At 34.7% G+C, this 20,684-nt stretch overlaps 2 protein-coding genes across 4 annotated transcripts in view; one reads left to right on the forward strand and one right to left on the reverse strand.

The window, feature by feature from the left end:
- LOC110023575 (pre-mRNA-splicing factor 38-like) overlaps positions 1 to 15,113 on the forward strand; it is an 18,117-nt gene extending 3,004 nt beyond the window's left edge. Inside the window, 1 exon segment of the mRNA XM_020723065.1 lies at positions 14,392 to 15,113. Coding sequence (XP_020578724.1) covers positions 14,392 to 14,869 — 478 coding nt within the window. The 3' untranslated portion in view covers positions 14,870 to 15,113.
- LOC110023559 (riboflavin biosynthesis protein PYRR, chloroplastic) overlaps positions 8,309 to 20,684 on the reverse strand; it is an 80,737-nt gene continuing 68,361 nt past the window's right edge. The window contains exons 9-10 of one of the 3 annotated variants that reach the window (XM_020723048.1): positions 15,668 to 15,924; positions 8,309 to 8,406 (exon numbers count right to left, since the gene is read on the reverse strand). In XM_020723048.1, the coding sequence (XP_020578707.1) occupies positions 15,682 to 15,924 (243 nt within the window). In that variant the 3' untranslated portion in view covers positions 8,309 to 8,406; positions 15,668 to 15,681. Of the gene's footprint in view, positions 8,407 to 15,522; positions 15,925 to 20,684 lie in introns of those variants that run through there. The other 2 variants (XM_020723042.1, XR_002293916.1) reach the window with 2 other exon arrangements.

Here is a 20,684-nt window from a genome sequence, read left to right on the forward strand (position 1 = left end):
ACACTATATCCACCCCCCCCCCCCCCCCCTCCCCCTTCTTGCTTGTTTTGGATCATACAATTTTTTTTTATCATTCAACTTTTAGACGTTAATTACATGTGTTTTTTTATGATTCATCAATTCTTCTTAATCTGAGCGAAAAACTTCTTACTTCGTAGCGCTCATGCATAATCAGTTTTTGTTTGTTTTTTTTTGTGGTAGTATTTTCAATTGAATTGAAACATAGGTTTTTAATCAAACTGAGGTTTTTCAAATTAAAAACATTGAAAATGTGATAAAATATTGTGTAGTTAGAAAATTCATAAAGTTCATTAAAAAAATAAATTTTTTTTCAAAAATAATCCCATAGGAAATTTTATTTCATAAGAAAAGATAACTTTAATTCATGAAAGATATATTATAAAAAAACATACTGACTTCAACAGATCAAATAAAAGTTTTGAGTTCTAAAAATATAAAAAATCACTAATATATGATAGAAATAGATTTTAAGTATCATTATTATCATCCTTACCCATTAACGAATCATCATGATATCTAACAACCTCATTGTTCTCCCCATCACTTTTATGTGAGTGATTCCATTCATCTTCTTCCTTAACCAAACCCATCACTTTCATCCTTTTTGCATCATGATTATTTTGATATATACACTTGAAATAAAGAAATATTGAACAATATTTTATTACAAATTTCATAATGAATATACTTTGCTAACTTTTTGTAGTATTTGATGTTTGACCTATCTTGCATTTGGTGGATCTTTGCTAGCTTCTGCTTACTTTTTTTTTAAAAAAAAGCCCAAGAGCTAATATATTAAAGATAAAGATACAAATATGTTTGTATGGGTGGGCCTAAACTCCTAACCCACATGGTACAACACACATTAAAAAAAGTAAAAGATGGGTACATATAGAAATAAAAGAAAAAACTCAAAAAACCACCCAGGCGCTGGCGCTGAAAAAGTGTGGGTCATTCTAGTCTTGCCTCTGGCTCTAGTTCTCGGTAGGGATCCAACTAGCAGATTGGTAAGGTGCTGACCATTACCCGTAGTAACTAAAGTATCATCCATAAGACTTCTGAGCTCTAGTAGATCTCCATTCTTTTTCTTCCTCCTGGAAGTGTAAACCTGTCATTCCTCCTCCGAAGAATCAACCTGATGGGGTCGAGCTGAAGAAGAAGGATTACCAACAGTAATACCCACTATAGGTTTTGGAATATGTGAAATATGAGTTACCGCTACACCAGATACTTCTTGAAGAAGTGGAGCTGCGAGACTCTCTTGATTATCAGTCTGAACACCATCATTTATAGGTAAGAGTTCATTAGTATTGTTTTGTATGGATTTTGTAGGTGTCGACATCTCATCACTGGCAGTAGTAGTAACAATAGTTTCATGGGGGATCCTCAGGAGCAACAGACACCTCATGTCTGGTAGTATCCTCTTCAGGTGAAACTAAAATTTCCACAGCAGTGGTGTTAGACCCATCCTTATTTACTTGAACCTTAGATTTCAAATTAGGATGACGTTTGTGGCATTTAGCAAGGATATGACCAAACATCTTACAGTGGATACAATATGGGGGTTTGTGTTCCATGGCGATTTGTTGCCAATAACCATTATGGGTTGTGCTCAACCAAACTTCAATAATATCAGGTAAAGTAATATCCCTTTCCACAAGTATTCTGGCCATCGAGGGTCTGGTTAGGTTGAAAGTAGGCAGATCTAGTTTCATAGGATCCCCAAGAATGACTCCAATAGAGTAGAGAACCTGATGGTGAAAAAAATGCAGCTTGAGATCATATAAACTAGACCATATCGGTACAGTGGGAGTCTCATGATTTGGGTCAAAATTAGGAGACCACTTGAGTAACTTCATTGATTTGTCTTCGATATTAAGATATTTCTTGGAGAAAATTCTGGTGTAGTTTTCAGCCACTGTTAGTTGGATTAACACATGTCTCCTATTCATGAGTCCCACTTTCCACTTGCCTATTAGCTTAAGATCATCAACGCTTTTTTCTGATAACATCCATGGGAGGGTGTCCCCACTAAAATTTTCCAATAATAGCAAACTTGACAGAGTAGAAATTTTTTCCTGCTCCCCTTCTTAATAAAAGGACAATCATCAGTGCCCTCACGAGATTCCTTATAACTTGAGGGGAATTTCACTGCGGACTCCACTTGAGGGTTACCCACTACATGGGCAAATGAGACTTTGTCCGGCTAGCTTCTGCTTACTTTTATTACATTAGTAACATAAATATCAATATTAAACTCTTTCTTCATTTCTTTTTCTGACTTAGGTTAACCAGGTATTTATGATATATTTATGAGTCTTAAAAAATTAATTGATTTTTATTTTCATTGTGTGAAGTTATTTTTTGGTTTCTATTTTTAAATTCTATATATAGATGACATTAACCAGTTTATTCTTTAAAACTATAGCCAAATAATTTCTTCAATTTGTATGCACTTAGTTGAATGTGTTCTATTTTCATTCACTGCATAAGTTAAGCATGTTAAACTTAGGATTCTAATTCTAAATTCTTTTAATTATGTTGTTTAATCTCCAAAGTGCATCTATCAGCTCTCTAAATCACAAGTTAGAAAAAATAATGTGATAATAATATTAATTACATATTTAGCAAATTTAATCATTAGTTTAATAATAAGTTGATAGACATTTTTTATGGTAAATATATTTATTGGCCTAACCTGACAATTAATCACTAATGGATGAGGTGACCACACAATAATAGATGGTACGCTAGTGGGCCCTCAAGTTTGTACCCTTCAACAAGGATAAGATTAATATTATCTGTCATTATTAGTGAATTAGATTGGATTATGCTAATTATTCATAATATCATCCCATATTAATTAGCATTTGCTCTAATAATCAATGTTGGATTCCTCTCAAGGTGTATTGATTAGCCTGACCAACCACTTTAGTCATTAGTGGATGATATGACTACATAATAATGAGTGGTATGTTAGTGAGACACCATATTTGTACTTTTTAATTGGGAGATGATCAAATTTACTTCATTATTAGTGCCTAATGACTGATTATACTAAATCAATCATTTTATCATTCTATATTGATTATGATTAATCTTAATAATCAACATTGAATTTTTATCAGGTGCATTCATTGGTTTGATCTGCCACTTTAGCCAATAGTAATATGTTTTGCTACTTCAACATTGGACCGTCACTTTCGTCCCTTCTTTAGTAGACCTTGGCCTATAAATATCCTTCTATATAAATCATTCATGATCTATATTAAAATATTCTTTGCATTCCAATTCAAGATAACAATGATATCAACCAAAGGTTGTCACAATAGAAGGTAGAGATCTCAAAAGTTGGATACTAGTAATGAAGCAAGTACAATAAATTCAACCAACTAGAAAAAGCCTGCCCTCGGGGGAGCCTAAGATTGCCCCTTTTATAGGGCAAAAAATTCGATGCAGCACCGTGGCGTCGGACATGGCGTAGGGGCGTGGCAGATACCACATCAGCCGACAAGATAGGGTGCACAACTTGAAACCTGACTTGGGTTAGATTGGGCGCTGGGGCACTGCTGACGTGATGGACTCTACGTCGACGCCTGTCATGGAGACTATCCAATTGGGAGTCGCCTTTGAGCCCTATTAATCAGGGGTCGTGTCGTGGACATGGTTCCGCTGACTTGTCCAATGCCACACCATCACTCGTAATGATGTCTGGCTAATGAGGACTACCAGGGACCAAGAATTGCCAGGAAACAGTGGCGTTATACCTGGTACCGTGGCACTGATGTGGTAGTTGCCACTAGCTGTTGCATTGGGTCGTTGTAAGCCATTAATAATGAGCATTTTTGTGTTGGGGCACTCCAGATAACGTCAGGACCTCTGAACCAAACTTATTCACTTTACCCTAGTTGATCTAAATAATCATATGATTTTTACATCATGACATATCAGATGAGCTAAAAGTTAAAGGATGCATATATATTTGATAAACAAAATGTCCTTCCTTCATTAATATTCTTGAAATGAATTACACATTCGGGATATAAAAGTGGAATGATGCACCTAATATCAAATAGAGAGAACATTATGCAACACATAGGGATTAGGTAACCACCAGCCTTCCGCAACGTCGTTTGTTGCTTTACTTGTTCCTTCCCCCACATAAGGTTCTGGAGGGGGTGATAGGGACATTTCACATCATTCGTAAGTGGTCTCGAGTTATCATTGGGCAATGAAATCTTGCAGTTGCTCATTGTGACGTAGTGACCTCTCAAGGGAATCCAACTTTTCCCTAAGGAAATCAAGCCTGTCTAGCTGTCCTGTAAGAATATCAACCTTTCCGTTGATCTCATAGATATCGTCCTGCATTGCGCAGAGATACTTGGAGAGAGCAGGTGAGCTGTAGGATGCTGCCGTGCTGGCGAGTCAAGCGACCTTACATAGAAGAGGAATTGAAAATGGTAGCCTTATCACTCTCATTGCTACAGGGAGGCTGTATTAGTCACAAATGTTGTCCATTCAACCAACAGACAACCTCCCTTCAGCACGCCATCACATCATTTTTGAAATAGGCAAAGAGGAAATATTGAAGAGGGAAAAGGGAGAAAAGCTGTTGTGCTTCACTACGAGAGATTTGACGTACAAAACATGTTAATCCCACCACTATTTATGAAAGGTTGGGCGTCGCAAAATCGGGCATGACACCGTGGCAATTACACTGAAGCATAACTCCTCTGGAAGGTAGCCATAGATTTGTTTGGTAGGGCGTCCCAACTCCAAGCCTGGGCTTGGGCGCCTTGTCGTTCGATATGCTCGGGTTTCAACAGTCACATTGAATGAGTTAAATACATGCCATGATGTCGGGTTAGGTGCTCAAGCGACATAAATGGTGGTGCCTTGTCGTCGGATGCACGTCTTAGGACATTCAAGGCCACGAAACTGACTTTGGAGCCACAACACCTAATCAACATTTGCAATTTTGTATTTGCCTAGCCGATTACATATGCACAAACGTTATAAAACTTTGGAAAAGATTAGTGAACTCAAAATAAGTGAAAATAGTGCTAACAAATAACTGAACGCGGGGTAAAGGATCCCTTAAGACATTACCTGGTGGGTTCGTTGATTTTGTGCAATGCAAATGATTCGTAGACCCTTTCTTTTTAATTGTCATTTGTTACGAGTTCACAATATCAAATGGCAACATTGTCGTAGTTCTTTTTCTTGTTTTTTTTTGTTATGAACATTATGAGATGTCATTATAAGAATTTCAATATCTCAAAAACTCATGAACTTTCGTGTGATATAATTACGTTTCGATTTTTAGGTTAAGGAATCAAAATTGGAGAGATGCTATTATGGAGTCTTCAGTTTGAAGAAAATTCTGAAACTCGGTATTCAAATCTTTGTTTTGACCCCCCTTTAAAATGAGTGAAAAGAAGTGTTGTAATTAAAAATATGTTACATCTATGATAACAAATATTTTTTAGAATTGGGATTAAATTATTTATCTCTCTTTTGGTTAGCAGCATAACCAATAAACACAAATGTTTTAACTCGTGGTTCCAGTTTTCCTTGATTATGAACTTGAATGAAAGTAGTACACTAAAAAATCTTTAGAGGTAATTTGTGATTTTTTTTTAAAAAAACATCAAATGGTGTTTCAAAATTTTAAACCTTATTGGATTTTTTATTTATGAGAAATGTAGTAGTAAGAATGACTTCACCCTAAAGATATTTAAACACCTGATTGGTTAATAATAATGCCCAAGCTACCTCTAATAAGTATTTATTTTGTCTTTCAGTCATGTCATTTTTTTGTGGAGTGCTTGTTTTTCCTTTAATCCATAAGAGCTTTTGATGAATTTCTTTTTCAAGATAATATTGGCCTTATGTATTTTTGAAATACCCGGCTATTATCACTTCGTAATATTTAAATAGTTGTTTGAAATTGTGCTTGTAACATGATGTAAAAGTCTTTTAAACTTATTTTTAACTCAAAATTTTCTTTCATTAAGTAAACCCAATTTAATATAGTGTGATCATCAGTGATAATCAAACCATTTTTTCCCAGAATGTGTAAGTTTTTTTACAAGGAACTCAGATATCATTTTGAATCAAGTAAAGTCATAGTTGTTTTCTATATTTATCGAGAGAAAGATGCACGATGATATTTAGGGATTGTTTGGTTTATATTTTTTCCGTATAATGTAAAAAGTAGGGATTTTAAAATTTTTGTGTTTGGAATGGTATAACAGTGAAGTAAAAGTTACGCGGAATTAGGTTTTACTCGAATAATTAAAAAATGGCGCATTGTAAACTCACCCAATTGTTGGCGTAAAATCACTTCACCGCATGCGGGCTTCTTGCATCTCACCGCATTATTTGCTATCTATCTTTTTTTTTGGATACTTGTCGAGACTCTCTCATTCAATGCTCCTATCCTTCATTGATCTTTGCCAAGGCTGCCAGTCAATCTTTGCCAAGGCTGCCTGCGTTGGATTCTCTTGGCCGCTCATTGTCGAAGCGGCCTAAGGTACATTATGTTTACTCTTTTCATCTTCTTCATATTTCTCAACTCCTTTAAGCTTCTGATTATTGTTCCAGTACAGATATGGCGTCTGAAGTAAGGCTTCCAGGTTCCCGATTTTTAGGGTGTTCTTTGACGTAATTGTTCATTTCCAAAATCCTTGGTAATTTTATTACTTTGTCTGCATATCTTTTGCCCGAATCTGTTGCTAATTGCGATTGATTGTAGATTTAAAACAATAAGTAGTTTGCTAATTACTGATTCTTCGCATTTGCTTGTAAGAATTTTGTTAGATTCCATTGAAGAGCAAATACTAACTAAGAGAAAGTGCACTGTTTTATGTGATCTTGATGTTCCTGAATTCTTTCACCCCATTCCATGTTAGTTGACGTCTAGAAAGAGTGTTCTGAATGAGTCCCTAGGGAACTAGAATCTACATGCTTCTGAAATTCTGTCATTTAGTTGACGATTGATGTTAATACTGGAAATCATGGTTAGATTGGGAGAACTCTACGGTTTTATATTAAGATATAGTAGAATCTGCCTAAGAAATTAATCATGCGGTCTTGAAGTGAATGTCTAGAGAGAGTTTGTGATTTTTATATTTTGTTTTGATTCACAGTCCACTTTTTACTTATGAGGATGTTTTGTTTGCTGAAATTTTCTACACAAAATATTATTCTGTGAGCAAATGTCAATTATTTTTTAGTTTTGCTATGTATTGCTATTTCAGTATTACATTTCATTTGGCTGCGTTTTTAAGTACCAAATTTTGTTGAAAAACGTTAATGAGTAGTATATATGTAAAAGATATATTTAGGTGTTGGATATGTAAATACAGAGAAAATGAGTTGCATGTATGTAAATGTTTCTCTGCTGTTTCTTTCAAATTAAGAATTTACTGTGGTTATTATTTTGTTTTTGGTTGAGATGCAGTGATTATCATTTTGTTTCATGTGAGTACCTTTGATTTTATCAATAAAAACCCAAATCAGGGCATTACCAGACAAAACCTGTAAGTTTGCTTTCCATTCTTAAGAGAACGTTTTTTGTTTTTTGCTTTACAATTTGTTTGTTTTCAAACTTTGATCCCATTAATTATTCTATGAACATCATAGATACTGATTCTTAATTTCATTCGTGCATTACCCCTACAAGCGTGGTGTTTGTTTAATGTATAGAGACCAAGGTTTAAAGAGAGACTTGGCATAATGAAAACTTATGAAAGTTACAAGAAATTAAAAATTTTAACTTTCTAAACTAACAAAAGTAGGTAAACAAAGAATACTGTTTTGGAATAAATATTAAAAATATTTTTTTTGTATGGTTTGATATATTAATTTAAATGTATTTTATTTCAATTTTTTAAATGAATATTAGAAATAATTTATCTATATTTACTTTACAGACAACCAAACAAACTTAAGTTTTTTGAATACACTATTTTTTATTTTAATTTACATAACTATAACCAAATAGAAAGAATAGTTTTCTTATATTTAATTTATAGACCACCAAAAAGCCTACCAAAGGCATAATCCCTTGTAATTATAATACATTGTATTCTCTTTTTCTCTGCATTTATTTTAGAGTCAACCAAATAGCTTCTTGGTAAACTAACAAAGTTTAGATTAAAATAAGGACAAATTTTTATTTTGAAATAATTTGAAAAATAATATTTTAGACACTAAAAATTAGGATGACCAAACATAATGCTATAACATAATATCATTATCTTTAGAAATAAAATTTAAACCAATACTTTGACATTGTCTATTCGGGTCAAGTTCACCATTAAAATAATCGAGTCCATCTTTTTATTTGGCACTTTCAATCTTCATCTCCGTTGCAAATTCCTGTAATTCACAATAAGAAGAATATAAATTAGCTTGACAATGATGATCAATAGTAATTTAATAATGGACAACAAGTTACACGATAAATTAGGAACATGGATAACATCATGAATGATTAAAAACAATGATAGTTTAACCGTTTTTATCTCGATAATTTCTGAGAGGGAAACATCAACAAGTTTGACTTTTTTATTGCCTGCTAAAGGTCTACAGGTGAAAATATTTTATAACCAATCATGTGATTGGTAACACCGGATCAATTATCCATGAATTAGAAAAAATTAGAAATAACATCTAACAAAGCAGGGGTTAAAGAGTTATCCTCTGTACTAACGAGCAAGACGGAGCCAAAGATATTTTGAAGATTGATACAATTTGTGCAAATGCTCTAATTGTTCCTTAGTGAAACAGACCCCATTTGAGTTAACTGAATGCTCATAAATTTCTTTAGCAATATTTTGATAAGTTTGACCTTCACGCTCGAATTTGATTCCATTTTGCAGACATGTCTCATTTGTGTGTCATGATATTTTACAATGCGCACCATAGTTTAGCCCTTATTTGTCAGTGTCAACCCACTTTGACATTAGAGCCGAGTTCTATTTTTTAATATTACAAGAAGATTCTTCGGTGTTGCTCATTATAATTTTTTTTCTGACTCTTCCCGTCTAACTTCAGAATTTTTTTTTTTTGAATAAAGGGTAACATATTTCTATCGAGGATGTGATCTTGGATTTCGTTTAAACCCCGATTAATAACGATTAAGAATACATAGACTCAGTCGTTTTCTCTCTTTCTGTGTCAAGCATATTCATTTAAATTATCTCAAATATCATCAAAACATTGATCAAGTTTCCGTCATATTGCTACCAGCTCGTAATACGTGATAACATCACAGTCATTTTGTTTTGATTTCTAAAGTTGAGTTTTCAACTAAAAAATTTGGAATGAATTCTCCAAGCTTGAACAGAGATCTCGAACAACCTCCTATATATCTCGAGTAGTGGAAAGGAATAGATGTGGCTTTTTTATGGCAGGTTCCATGGATTTGATGAGCCAAGTCATAACCAAAGAATTTTCGGACTGACATTTTTCATGTTTGAATCGCCAGCTATAGGTTTCGAATTATGTCTTATTAAATACCCAATTTTTCGTCTCCCGTTGATCGCCAATTTTTTGGATTGAGCCCATTCTAAATAGTTGTGCCTATTGAGTATTGTAACTATGAAATGAGGCGGTGAGTTATGGGGATAATACTCAGTTGATATAGTTATGAGATGAGTTGTAGGGTGAGGTGATGTGGTTTCGGAACTACTGAAGTCATTCGATGTGGTAGGATTTCTATGGACTCCAGACATCATTACTGACTTATATGACATCCTTGAAATCTAAGACAAGTTACACACGTGCAGTGCCTACCTACAGGGAGAAAAAATAAACTTTGATTCTGGTACGAGTTCAACTTAAGCAGATTCGAACTTGCAGTTGACGTTAGAGAAAGTCTCGAGGATTTTATTCTAGTAGCAACTGTGCAGAATAGAGAAAAATCTCTAGAGGCAAAGTAGAACTCGCAAACGGGTGGTCGAGGCGAATATCTCATGCGACACTAGAGAAAAGTTTTGAGAGACAAAGTGGAACTCGCAGACAAAACTCTCAGATGACGTTCGAATCCTAGCAACAGTGCATACCGTTTGAGCAATAGAATCAGATCAAAGCGAAACTTCCAGACTGTTTGTCGAAGGGTTTCAAACGCAATTTCAAGGGCAAATTGTTGTTGTGATATTATGTATTTGTTGGATGGGAGAAAATAATTATTTATCTTTAATTTCATAGGAAATGATTACAAGATAAATTGAGGGGATGACTTCCAATTTAGGAAAAATATAAAATCAACCATAATTCTAAATTTTAAAAATATAAAATACTAAAATAGAAGATACTAAAAATAAAATCTGTGTGTGTGTGTGTGATAAATAAGGTCCAATTTGCCTAATGTTTGAAAATAGATTTTGAATTGAAAGCATTGATAAATCATTCTACAGTTGTTCAAAATTGGAGACATAAGGAATAATGGTATTCTTTGATGGCGCTACTTGAATGAAGTGATGGCGACCATAACGTGACATAAGGAATAATGGTATTTTTTGATGGCACTACTTGAATGAAGTGATGGCGGCCCAACGTGTTCAATTTTTTTATTGTAACATAGGTTACTAACATTATTGATAAAAACATGGTTGTCACTGTTTTTGATCATAAGTTTTTTTGGTTGGAAAAAAAAAAATTCTCAGTAGAATGACTTGGCCCTCCTTGTAACAATTTGAATGTATCATGCTGTATTTTCTGGCCACCATTGTTTGTTTCACACTCTTACATGTGACCAAATTGTTACGAATATGCAATGCTCAACCCGAGAATTCTTATCCTGCCTTTCATTAAAAAGAAAAGAAAATAAATAATAAAAAAACCTCTTATCCCGCTATATTGGGGTTTCACTTGGCAGGATGGTTCTTAGCAATCCCGTAGTCTTTGGCTTGTTGGATATGGCATTTATACCCACTCAAATCATAAACATGTGAGTATGTAGTCCTTTCATCTATAGTGCTTATAGTATTATATACTGCGGATCATTCCTTTCCATGTAAATGGAGTTTTGGTTAGGAAATAGGTTTGGCTGGACATTTATCTCGGATATGTTATGGAGATTGGTGAGGTGTATGTGATGGGATATATATATTTTTTAAAGATTTGTGGTTAAAGGATATAAAGGGTATGAATTTGAATGTTTTAGTAGTTAATATTCCCTTTGATTACGATTGGCATCCATTTTGCTTATCAAGAAGGGAGAGTAGGCTTTATTTACTTTTTGTCTGATAAAGGAGATGTCAGGGCAAACAAAATGTTTGATGGGTTCATTTGGTGGATTGCTAGTGAATAGGGTGACCTAGGTATTGTTGTTTGAATTAAATGCGGGTCTCGTATTGATTAGTAGATCGACCCTTTGGTAATGATTACAGTCAGTTAGCTTAAAATGTTGTGTGCATGGTTGCTACCTACAACATTGGTGATTAGCTCGTTGCTTTAACTTGCTGGGTCCTGAATTTTTACTGTATGCTTTTGGCGGGCTTGCTAGTGGATGTAACATTTGAGAGTTTTTGGCATGGACATTTCCTGGGGATTCGAAATTTGAGTTTATTAGCTTGCACTTAAAGTCCAATGTGGATAACGAAATTTTGATTTAGGTGGTGGAGCACTGGGGTCAAGTAATGGGTTGAGATGGTGAACAATTTGGGATAAACACCCGAACAATTGGGGAAAAAAACACCCTTGATGTGTGAATTGACAAGGCAACGTTTGAGAATTGGTATACTTTGATTGGTCAATGAGGTAATATTCGAAGGAGCACGTAGCTTGCTTTATTTTTTTGATCAATCGCAAACAAATCTTGTTCATCTGGCTTTGCTAAATGTCAATGTTGTAAGTAGATTTAGGCTCCCATTTGAAGTGATGGGGGGCTTTTGAGATCATTTTGAAGTGGAACATAAATTAACCTCATTTTGAAGGAAATGTGGAGGCTGATATGTATTGATTTGTATGTACTTGTAGGTTGGTGCATTTTTTCATCGTATAAAGGCATCAATCATGTTATCTCATTCAAGAGAAGACAATGGATCTTATTGTGTTGTAGTTTAATCTCATTTTAAAGTGAGCATTTGGGCATAGGTTGTTGTTTATCCTCATTTTAGAGAAGTGTTAATTTAGCCTTCATCCTGGATAGGTAGTTTAACCTCCTTTCAAAGAAACTAAGGAACAGGGTATTTTGGTAGCATTTGGTGCGGTGGAATATTTAGAGTTTTGGTCCATGTTAACCCATACGTATCAGCAATATAAATTAATGTGTTATTGCCCATACTGTTGCATAATGCACTTCGGCATTATTTACATTGCAAGGCATAGGAAAGTAAAGCAGTACCCATAATGTTTGTTATGTTGTAGCACATATTGTGGGCTATTTCTTAGTGTTGCTTGTGCATCTTAATTTCTATCAAGTTATTATTTTTGCACTTTTCTTTCTTTCTACCATGTCTTTCTTCCTCTTTTTTACATTGATTTTTATAATGCCTTGTTTTACTTAATCAAAATTGTGGTTGATGTTTAAAATCATCGGGCTAACGTGATCCATGCACGCACATCTGATCAAACTTATTTTTAGTGTACATTTTTGTTTCTCCAACTATTGATGCTCATTCCATATCACCTCTTTTCAATTAGTGTTGTGTGAAATAACTAGTTTTCTGAGTTTAAAATTTTGAAACATTAACACTTGTCCATTTTGCAATGGTAAGGCTGTACCTCACCATGTGCCGTCTTAACGAATGATATTTACCTTAGCAGTTCTCAAGTGAAGGTGAATACCTAAGAAGCATGTGTGGCTTATGGATTTGTTTGGGCGCCTATGACGGTTTAATTTTATCAAATACAATTTTACACTCCTTGAAGTGTGCACCATAATCTTGGCCGAATGCATGTTTTGAAAGTCCTTAATACTTAAAATTTACTTGACTGTGTAAATCCTTCAACGATTATTGTTCTTTACAAAATTAGCAAAGAGCTATCTTTAGAAGGTTGATCTTTTGATGTTATTCTTCCTTGTTTAGGGTTTTTTCAAGTTTTTACCTATCTAATAGTTTATTTTAAGAACATGATAGAGTACAGTACGGTAGACATTGGTTTTAAGGTAATGAAACTATGTGAAAACTACAACGGGCAGTTATATATAGCACACAATTCTTATCTATTACATAGCTCACACCTAAGGTTTAGGTGTGAGATTTGAAAATACAAATGAATTGTGTGCTACGTATGTAAATTTCCCAATCTATATATAATTCATATCATAAAAATAACTGGGTATGAATGAAGTAGTAAATTATTACTTTAAGAAATTGTTTATTCATTAACTAGTTGTCCATATCCTACCTTTTCTCTAATAAGGATGTTGCTTTAGTAAGTACTCTTTATGGGTCTGAAATTCCATTGATTTGACTTCGTCTTATTTGATCAAGCTCTTCCAACAGAATCATGAACTTAATATCTCTGTTCCATATCCACCATGTTTTTAATAATAGATTTGGATAATCCTATTGGAAGCATTGATTGTTAAACTTCACTATTCTGTTATGTTAATTACTACCGTGGAACATAAACTTTTCTAGAGTCATGGTTAGTAGATTGAACTGATATTTAAACTAATGCAAGATGACTGAGGTTTCTCTGCACTGCTTGTATGCAGTGAGAAGTATGAATCAATAAATGGGTTAAAAATTCGATTACAGTATTCCATGAGTTTGGATAAGGTGAATATGGAATAGTTTTAGTCAACCCTAGTTTATGATAAAAAATGTAAGGACTTTTCTATTGAGCCATGTTTTGCATGGTTGATTTATCTTTTAACAAGTTTTATGTATTTTTGGATTGTGATTTTCTTATGACATAATTTTACAAAAGTATTATCCAGTTTAGTTTGCTTTTTTGAAGAAGCAAATTAATCTGTTCTGTGTTCATTTCTCTGTAACAGTTGAGAGGCTACAATTAAATAAGAATTCCGAGCAATGTGGCTTATCAACTTTTATAATCATCACTCCTGCATCATTCCAATTATATGCTGTCAATTATATGAGTTATCCTACATCCATTTCAACATTAGTTTATTGCTTTTAATGTATAAGATTACGAAATATATTAATCCTGCATACTTTTTGATGAATCGTGTAGTCCGAGTAGTTTTTTTATCGAACTCGGATCATATTTATCAAATATCATTGTGAATGATGGGAGAAGGAATGAATCTATTGATTAATTTAGCTTCTCTTATTTATTGTATTTGGTTCATTGCTAATATTTCATTATCAGGGGATCGAGGCCCTTATCTTCTTATCCTTTTTGAGGCGTACTTGTTTACTGTTATGTTGTTCTGGTTGACAGGGAACGAGACTATGATAGGGGGAGGGATTATGATCGGGACCATGACAGGGGTCGTGAAAGAGATCGGGAGAGGGATAGAGACCGAGATAGAGAAAGAGACCGGGATAAGGAGAGGGATCGTCATCGTCTTAGAGATGAGAAGGACTATGGTCGAGATAGAGATCGTGAAAGAGAAAGGGAAGGAAGAGAACGTGATAGGAGAGACCGTGATCGTGGAAAACGAAGAAGCCGCTCGAGGAGCAGGAGTAGGAGCAGAGATCGCAGAGAACGTGACCGTGAGGATGGTGAGTATCGAAGAAGGCGTGTTCGTGGCAGTATCAGTCCTCGTAGGCACCCTGCAGATGATGGAAATTTCCAGGATGAATCAAAGAAGAAGGAAAAGGTGAAAAAGAGTGATGGAACCGACCACCCGGACCCAGAGATTGCAGAGGCCAACAGGCTTCGTGCTTCTCTTGGCCTGGCTCCATTGAAGCTCTGAAATCTTTCTTCTTACTGTTCAAGATAGCACTTCGCCCCGATCCTTCTGTTGAATGAACAAAAAACATGAATATCTGCTTTAATGTCCCATGTTTTTCAGATCCGCATGATTGGCATCTCAGATGTATTTTGCTTATATTTTTCAATTTTCATGTAGAAGGCTGATCTTTTTTAGATGTCCACCTGTAACTACTGGGATTTATGTAAACAAACTTATGATTTATCAGGTTTGCACCGCCTTGGTATCTCTTCTGTTTTTGATAAATTGTCTTTTGACGATTAGCGTAATTACTGAACAAAGGGATTGAAAAATTAGGAACAATTATTGATTTACTATTAATTGATAATTGTTTTTCTCATTAAATGTATGTTCAAGTCTGCACCCTTCCTTCACTGAAAGGACCAAATGAATTCCTCAAATTGAAATCAACCAGAAACATGTGAATTAAGCAAATCAATATTTGCAAGTATACAAACTCAGACAAATATGTGCGTATATTGATAATCTCATTTAGGAATTGAGAAAAAAAAAAAATTAGAATTGAGAAAGTTGGCTACAAATTTGTTAATAGTTGGATTATTATTTATCGTTTTGTTTGATTCTTATTTTATATTTTTTAGAATTTGGTGGACTTTTTCCAGTTCACTTGCTGGGTACAAATATATATATATAAATCATAAACATTTGAACGTAACATAAGTTTTCTAAATTACAAAAAATAGGTAAAGAAAATTCTGAATTTATTATAAATCATTAAAAAAAAGGACAAATTTAGCAATAAAATAATATAATACACACATTTCCACCAGCTGTTAAGAATCTGGAGCAGCTTCATTGAGAATTTCGGATCGCAATTTCATGAGCAGCCTGCCCAAATAATTGAGGCCCTCCCCATCACGACCACCGCCCCAGAAGAGATCATGTGGTGAAGCTTCAACCAAAGCAAATCCAACAGTTGATCGCAGCAAGGAATTCAAGTGAGAGTGCGTTGAAAACTTACATCTGAGACCCCTGTACATGACATCAATTTTTATGGTGTCCCAATCAGGATGGACCTGCAATTCAATCAAATGAGACAACTCTGCTATACAATAACCCCAACAAAAAAAAAAAAAAAAGAAGGAAATGAAGATACCTGGCTGGCACATAAGTCTTATGAATTTACATATCTCACACCTGAACATTCATATTTACATATATATATATATATATATAGCACCCAAAAGTTTTGTATTATTTATGAAAAGGTCCGTTTCAGTTTAAAGAGTGCAGAGGGTACTAATTTTGATGTGATAGGAAAGATTTGAGTGATATGTTTGTAAATATAAAAAAATTTAGGTGGGGATATGTAAATACATAAAATTGTGCTATGAATGTAAATCACGCAAAAATAAAACAAGGCCAAGCATATATCTACTCAAAATTGTAAAGAGAATGATGAAAATCCAAACGACTGAATAATCATTTCTGTCTATTTGAAACCAATCAGCACTGACACATAAACCAATCAGAACTATTTCTTTCATTGAATATTCATTATACAAAAGCTATGCTATAATAGTCTAGATTCTTCTCTTTTCCTTTTTTTTTTCTTTTTTTTTTTTTGGGAAGGTGAGCCTTAAGAGCAATAAGTGTTAGAGGTTAGTATGAATCGAACGCTCGCCATTGGGTGAGAGGCGAGCCCCCGATCATGGACCACAGATTCATTTACAAGTTTAGTTTCTTTAAGATTCAACATATTGCTATAGATTATGGGTGAAATAAAACATCACCTTAATTTCATTGATATCAAGATTTCAAATTTTATGGTTTTATTATGATTATGAATTCTAATTTTAGCCCATGTTTCGAACTATTATTCTCTTGTTATTCCGAATAATGAAATTCAATTATGACATTCTTACAATTTAAGAATTACATCAGAAAACATCTAGAAAAAGAAATATATATATATATATATATATTGAAAAAAGCCCAAGGGCTAATATATTAAAAAGAAAAGAAACAGATAGGTTATATAAGTGGGATAAAAAATAGACACCCAACTCACACGGTACAACACACAAAAAAGTCAAAAAGGGTACATATAAAAAGAAAAAAAACCCAAAACCACCAGAGTGCGGAAAAAGTGAGGGTCATCCAAAATTACTCCTGCCCTTGCCTCTGGTTCTCGGAAGGGATCCAACTAACAAATTGGTAAGTGCGTACCATTACCTGAAGTAACCAAAGTATCATCCATATGATTCTTGAGCTCAAGTAAATCTCCATTCTTCTTCTTCCTCCTGGAAGTGTAAACCTGTCATTCCTCATTTGACGAATCAGTCTGATGAGGTGGTAGAGCTATAGCAGAAGGATTACCAACCATAGTACCCAAAATAGGTTCTAGTATATGTTATGTATGAGTTATTTTTACACCGGATACTTCCTGAAGATGGGGAGCTGCGAGGTTCTCCTGATTATCAGTTTGAACACTATCCTTTGTAGGTAATAGTTCTTCAATATTGTTTTCTATGGGGTTAGAAGGTGCCAGCATCACATCAATCGCAATATCAGTAACAACAGTGTCAGGGGCGGTCCATAGGGGCAACAGACACCTCCTGTCTGGTACTATCCTCTCCAGGTGGAACTAAAATGTCCAGAGCAGTGGGGTTAGACCCATCCTTATTCACTTGAACCTTAAACTTCAAATTAAGCTGGAGCTTGTGGCATTTATCAAGGGTATGCCCAAACATTTTACAGTGAGTACAATATGGAGGTCTGTGTTCCATGGCGATTTGTTACTAATATCCATTATGAGTTGTGCCCAGCTAAACTTCAGTAACATCAGGTAAAGTAATATCCCTTTCTACAAGTATTCTGACCACAAAAGGTCTGGTTAGGTTGAAAGTGAGTAGAACTAGTTTTGTAGGGTCCTTAAGGATGACCCCAATAGAGTAGAGAACCTAATGATGAAAAAAGTGCAGCTGGAGACCAGATAAACTAAACCATACCAGTACAGTGGGAGTTTCATGATTTGGTTTGAAATCAGGAGATCACTTAAGTAACATCATTGATTTGTCTGCGATATTAAGATATTTCTTGGAGAAAATCCGGGTGTAGTCTTCAGTCACGATTAGTTGAACACATGTCTCCCATCCATGAGTCCCACTTTCCACTTGCCTACTAGTTTAAGATCATCAACACTATTCCTGATAACTTCCATAGGTGGGTGCCCCCACTAAAATTTTTCAATAAGAGCCAACTAAAATTTCAAAATTTATCCGTCAGGGTAGAAATTTATAAGTCAGAGAAAAAGATTGTTGTTTTTCCACCTTTCCTACTTCCCATCTTAACAAAAGGACAATCACCTGTACCATCACGACAATCTTTATAGCTTGAGGGGAAGATAACTGCAGACTTCACCTAAAGGTTACCCACCACGTGGGCAAATGAGACTTTATCTGGTTCAACCAATAAAGAAGGGAACGCCATGAGATCTGTAGGCGTTCAACTGCTGCGAGGTCCCTGACACGCAGACGAAACAAAGATGTCGGGCAGGGACAGGCGCAGCGTCGGAACAGAAAACGACGCAGAGGCAACGACGCAAATGCAGGCGCAAGCTGCAGAATCTGCAACATAAACGACGCAGACGCAGACGCGAGTCGACGGCGTCAAAGAGACGCAGTAACGTCAGGACGAAGCAGAGGATGAGGAGGGAGAGTTGATGAAACAAAGGCGTTGTGCGAGCCCTCTCGTTCAAGCGACGGAATCAAATGCGACGGAAATCGCCATTGGAAACCCTAGCAGAGCTCTCGACCGCAGCTGGCATTGTGAAACTTGTATATATATATATATTTTAAAGCCCAAGGGCAAATATATTAATATGGAAGAAAGATACAGAAATGTACAAAGTCCAACTTATGGTACTAACTGAGGACATTAAAATACATCCTATCTTCTACCATTGAAAATGATAGACAAATACACTACAATCCTATTATTATGCTAAAAGAAACTTCCGAATTGGCTTGAGAAATGCTCACTCAAATTTGTTAATTAACCACTCAAACAAACCAAAATACTTTCATAAATTAATGGTTGTTGAATGAATAAGCTTGAACAATTTTTTGTTTTATTATGAGAAGCCCGCGCCATGTTTGAAAGATAATCATGTATGTCTTAACCAAAATACTTCCAAACACAAGTTAGTACCATTTGAAGATAATCATGTATGTCTTAACATTTACATTTCATTTCATATTAATTTAAAATCTATTACAATAGAGACATCTGTGAAACAAATTTATCTGTTACGACATTTATCCTTTCACAGACGTTCTAAAGAGAAGCCCACCACCTGTGGAGACTTAAGTCACTACTATCCCCTAATTTTCCCTCTCATTCCAACTCAACAGAGGAACGAGTGATAGAGAACGAGAGAAAGTAGGAGAGGGAGATATCAGAAGTATACTAAGTCGAAAGAAAGAGTTGAGGCAAGTGAGTCCAAAAGAGGAGGAAGAAGAAGAAAGGAATGAGAAAGAGGTAAGTGCAACTTATTTGAGAACAATTCATTCCATTCCCTTGAACGTACGAGAATGAAAAGGCATCGAGCAACTCTATAGATCGTCGCAAGCAAATAGCAAGAGGAAGAGAAGCTTTGTGTGTGTGTACAACTGCTCGATCGTGCTCTAGCTAACCACAAAAGAAGAGAGGAGGAAGGAGGAGATGAGGAACAGTATCGGTGTTTGGCAAAGACATCTCTATCGAGCATAGAGAAGGAGCTAGTGTGGGTATCATGCAGAGGAAGAGGAAGCGGGAGCAAGAAGAAGATCTCGCGTGTCGTGTTGGAACAAGCAAAAAGTGAACGAGGAGTGCTTACTTGTGTTGTGATCGAAAGAATAACAATCGAAGCAAAGGAAGGAGCGGTTGCGTGGCTTTGTGTGGTTTAGACCGAACAGTGTTAAAGTTTTTGAAACTTTAATTCATGAATTTAATATATTATTAATTATTAGTTATTAATAGTAAGATTTGAATAAATCATGATTCAAGCTATAGAAGTTTGGATCGAGAATACGATAACAACAACAAATAAATGTTAAAGGTGAGTTAAGATTTTAGCATGTTACTTAAGAATTTAATATATATGTTTGACAATTAAAATATTAATAGTACTTTTAATTAAATCAGAATTTTTGGAAATATAATCGAGAGAGGTGATCGAGGAAGAAGCAAACAAACAAATTAAATTGAGGTAAGTTCTACTTATGCCTTTTAATTTAGAAGAAATATAAATACCTAACATAAGGTGTAATTGAGAAATACTTATAAGCTTTTGAGTAATAAAAAAAATGAAGTTGATAAAATATTATGTTTTACATTTTTAAACACTAAATAGAGGACATAAAAAAATTAAGTGACTACAAGAATCATCAAAAAGGGTTAAGTACTTTTACTTCTAAATTATGATAATAATGTTGAATTTTTTTTAAATCACTCGCATTAGACTGTCATTTGTCAAGATACCTTGTCATTATAATAAGATTATGATTATTTTACTTATTATTCAATTTGATCATCTAGAAATGAATCTGAATGATTTGCGCAGCTATAGTTATTTACTACACATGCATATTATAAGAAAATAATATTACATGATATTTAGAATGTAAATGAAATGATTTATAGCATACTTGCATGTGCATGTTAAGTTATGACAAAGTTACCACTAGGGGTGTAAACAAGCCGAACACGAGCGAGCCAAGCTCAGCTCGTGTTCGGCTCGTTTATATTTCGAGCTCAAAAAGTGTGTTCGTGTTCGGCTCGTTTGCTTAACGAG

The sequence above is a fragment of the Phalaenopsis equestris genome, unplaced genomic scaffold (genome assembly GCF_001263595.1).
Source record: "Phalaenopsis equestris unplaced genomic scaffold, ASM126359v1 Scaffold000002, whole genome shotgun sequence".
Lineage (NCBI taxonomy): Eukaryota > Viridiplantae > Streptophyta > Magnoliopsida > Asparagales > Orchidaceae > Phalaenopsis > Phalaenopsis equestris.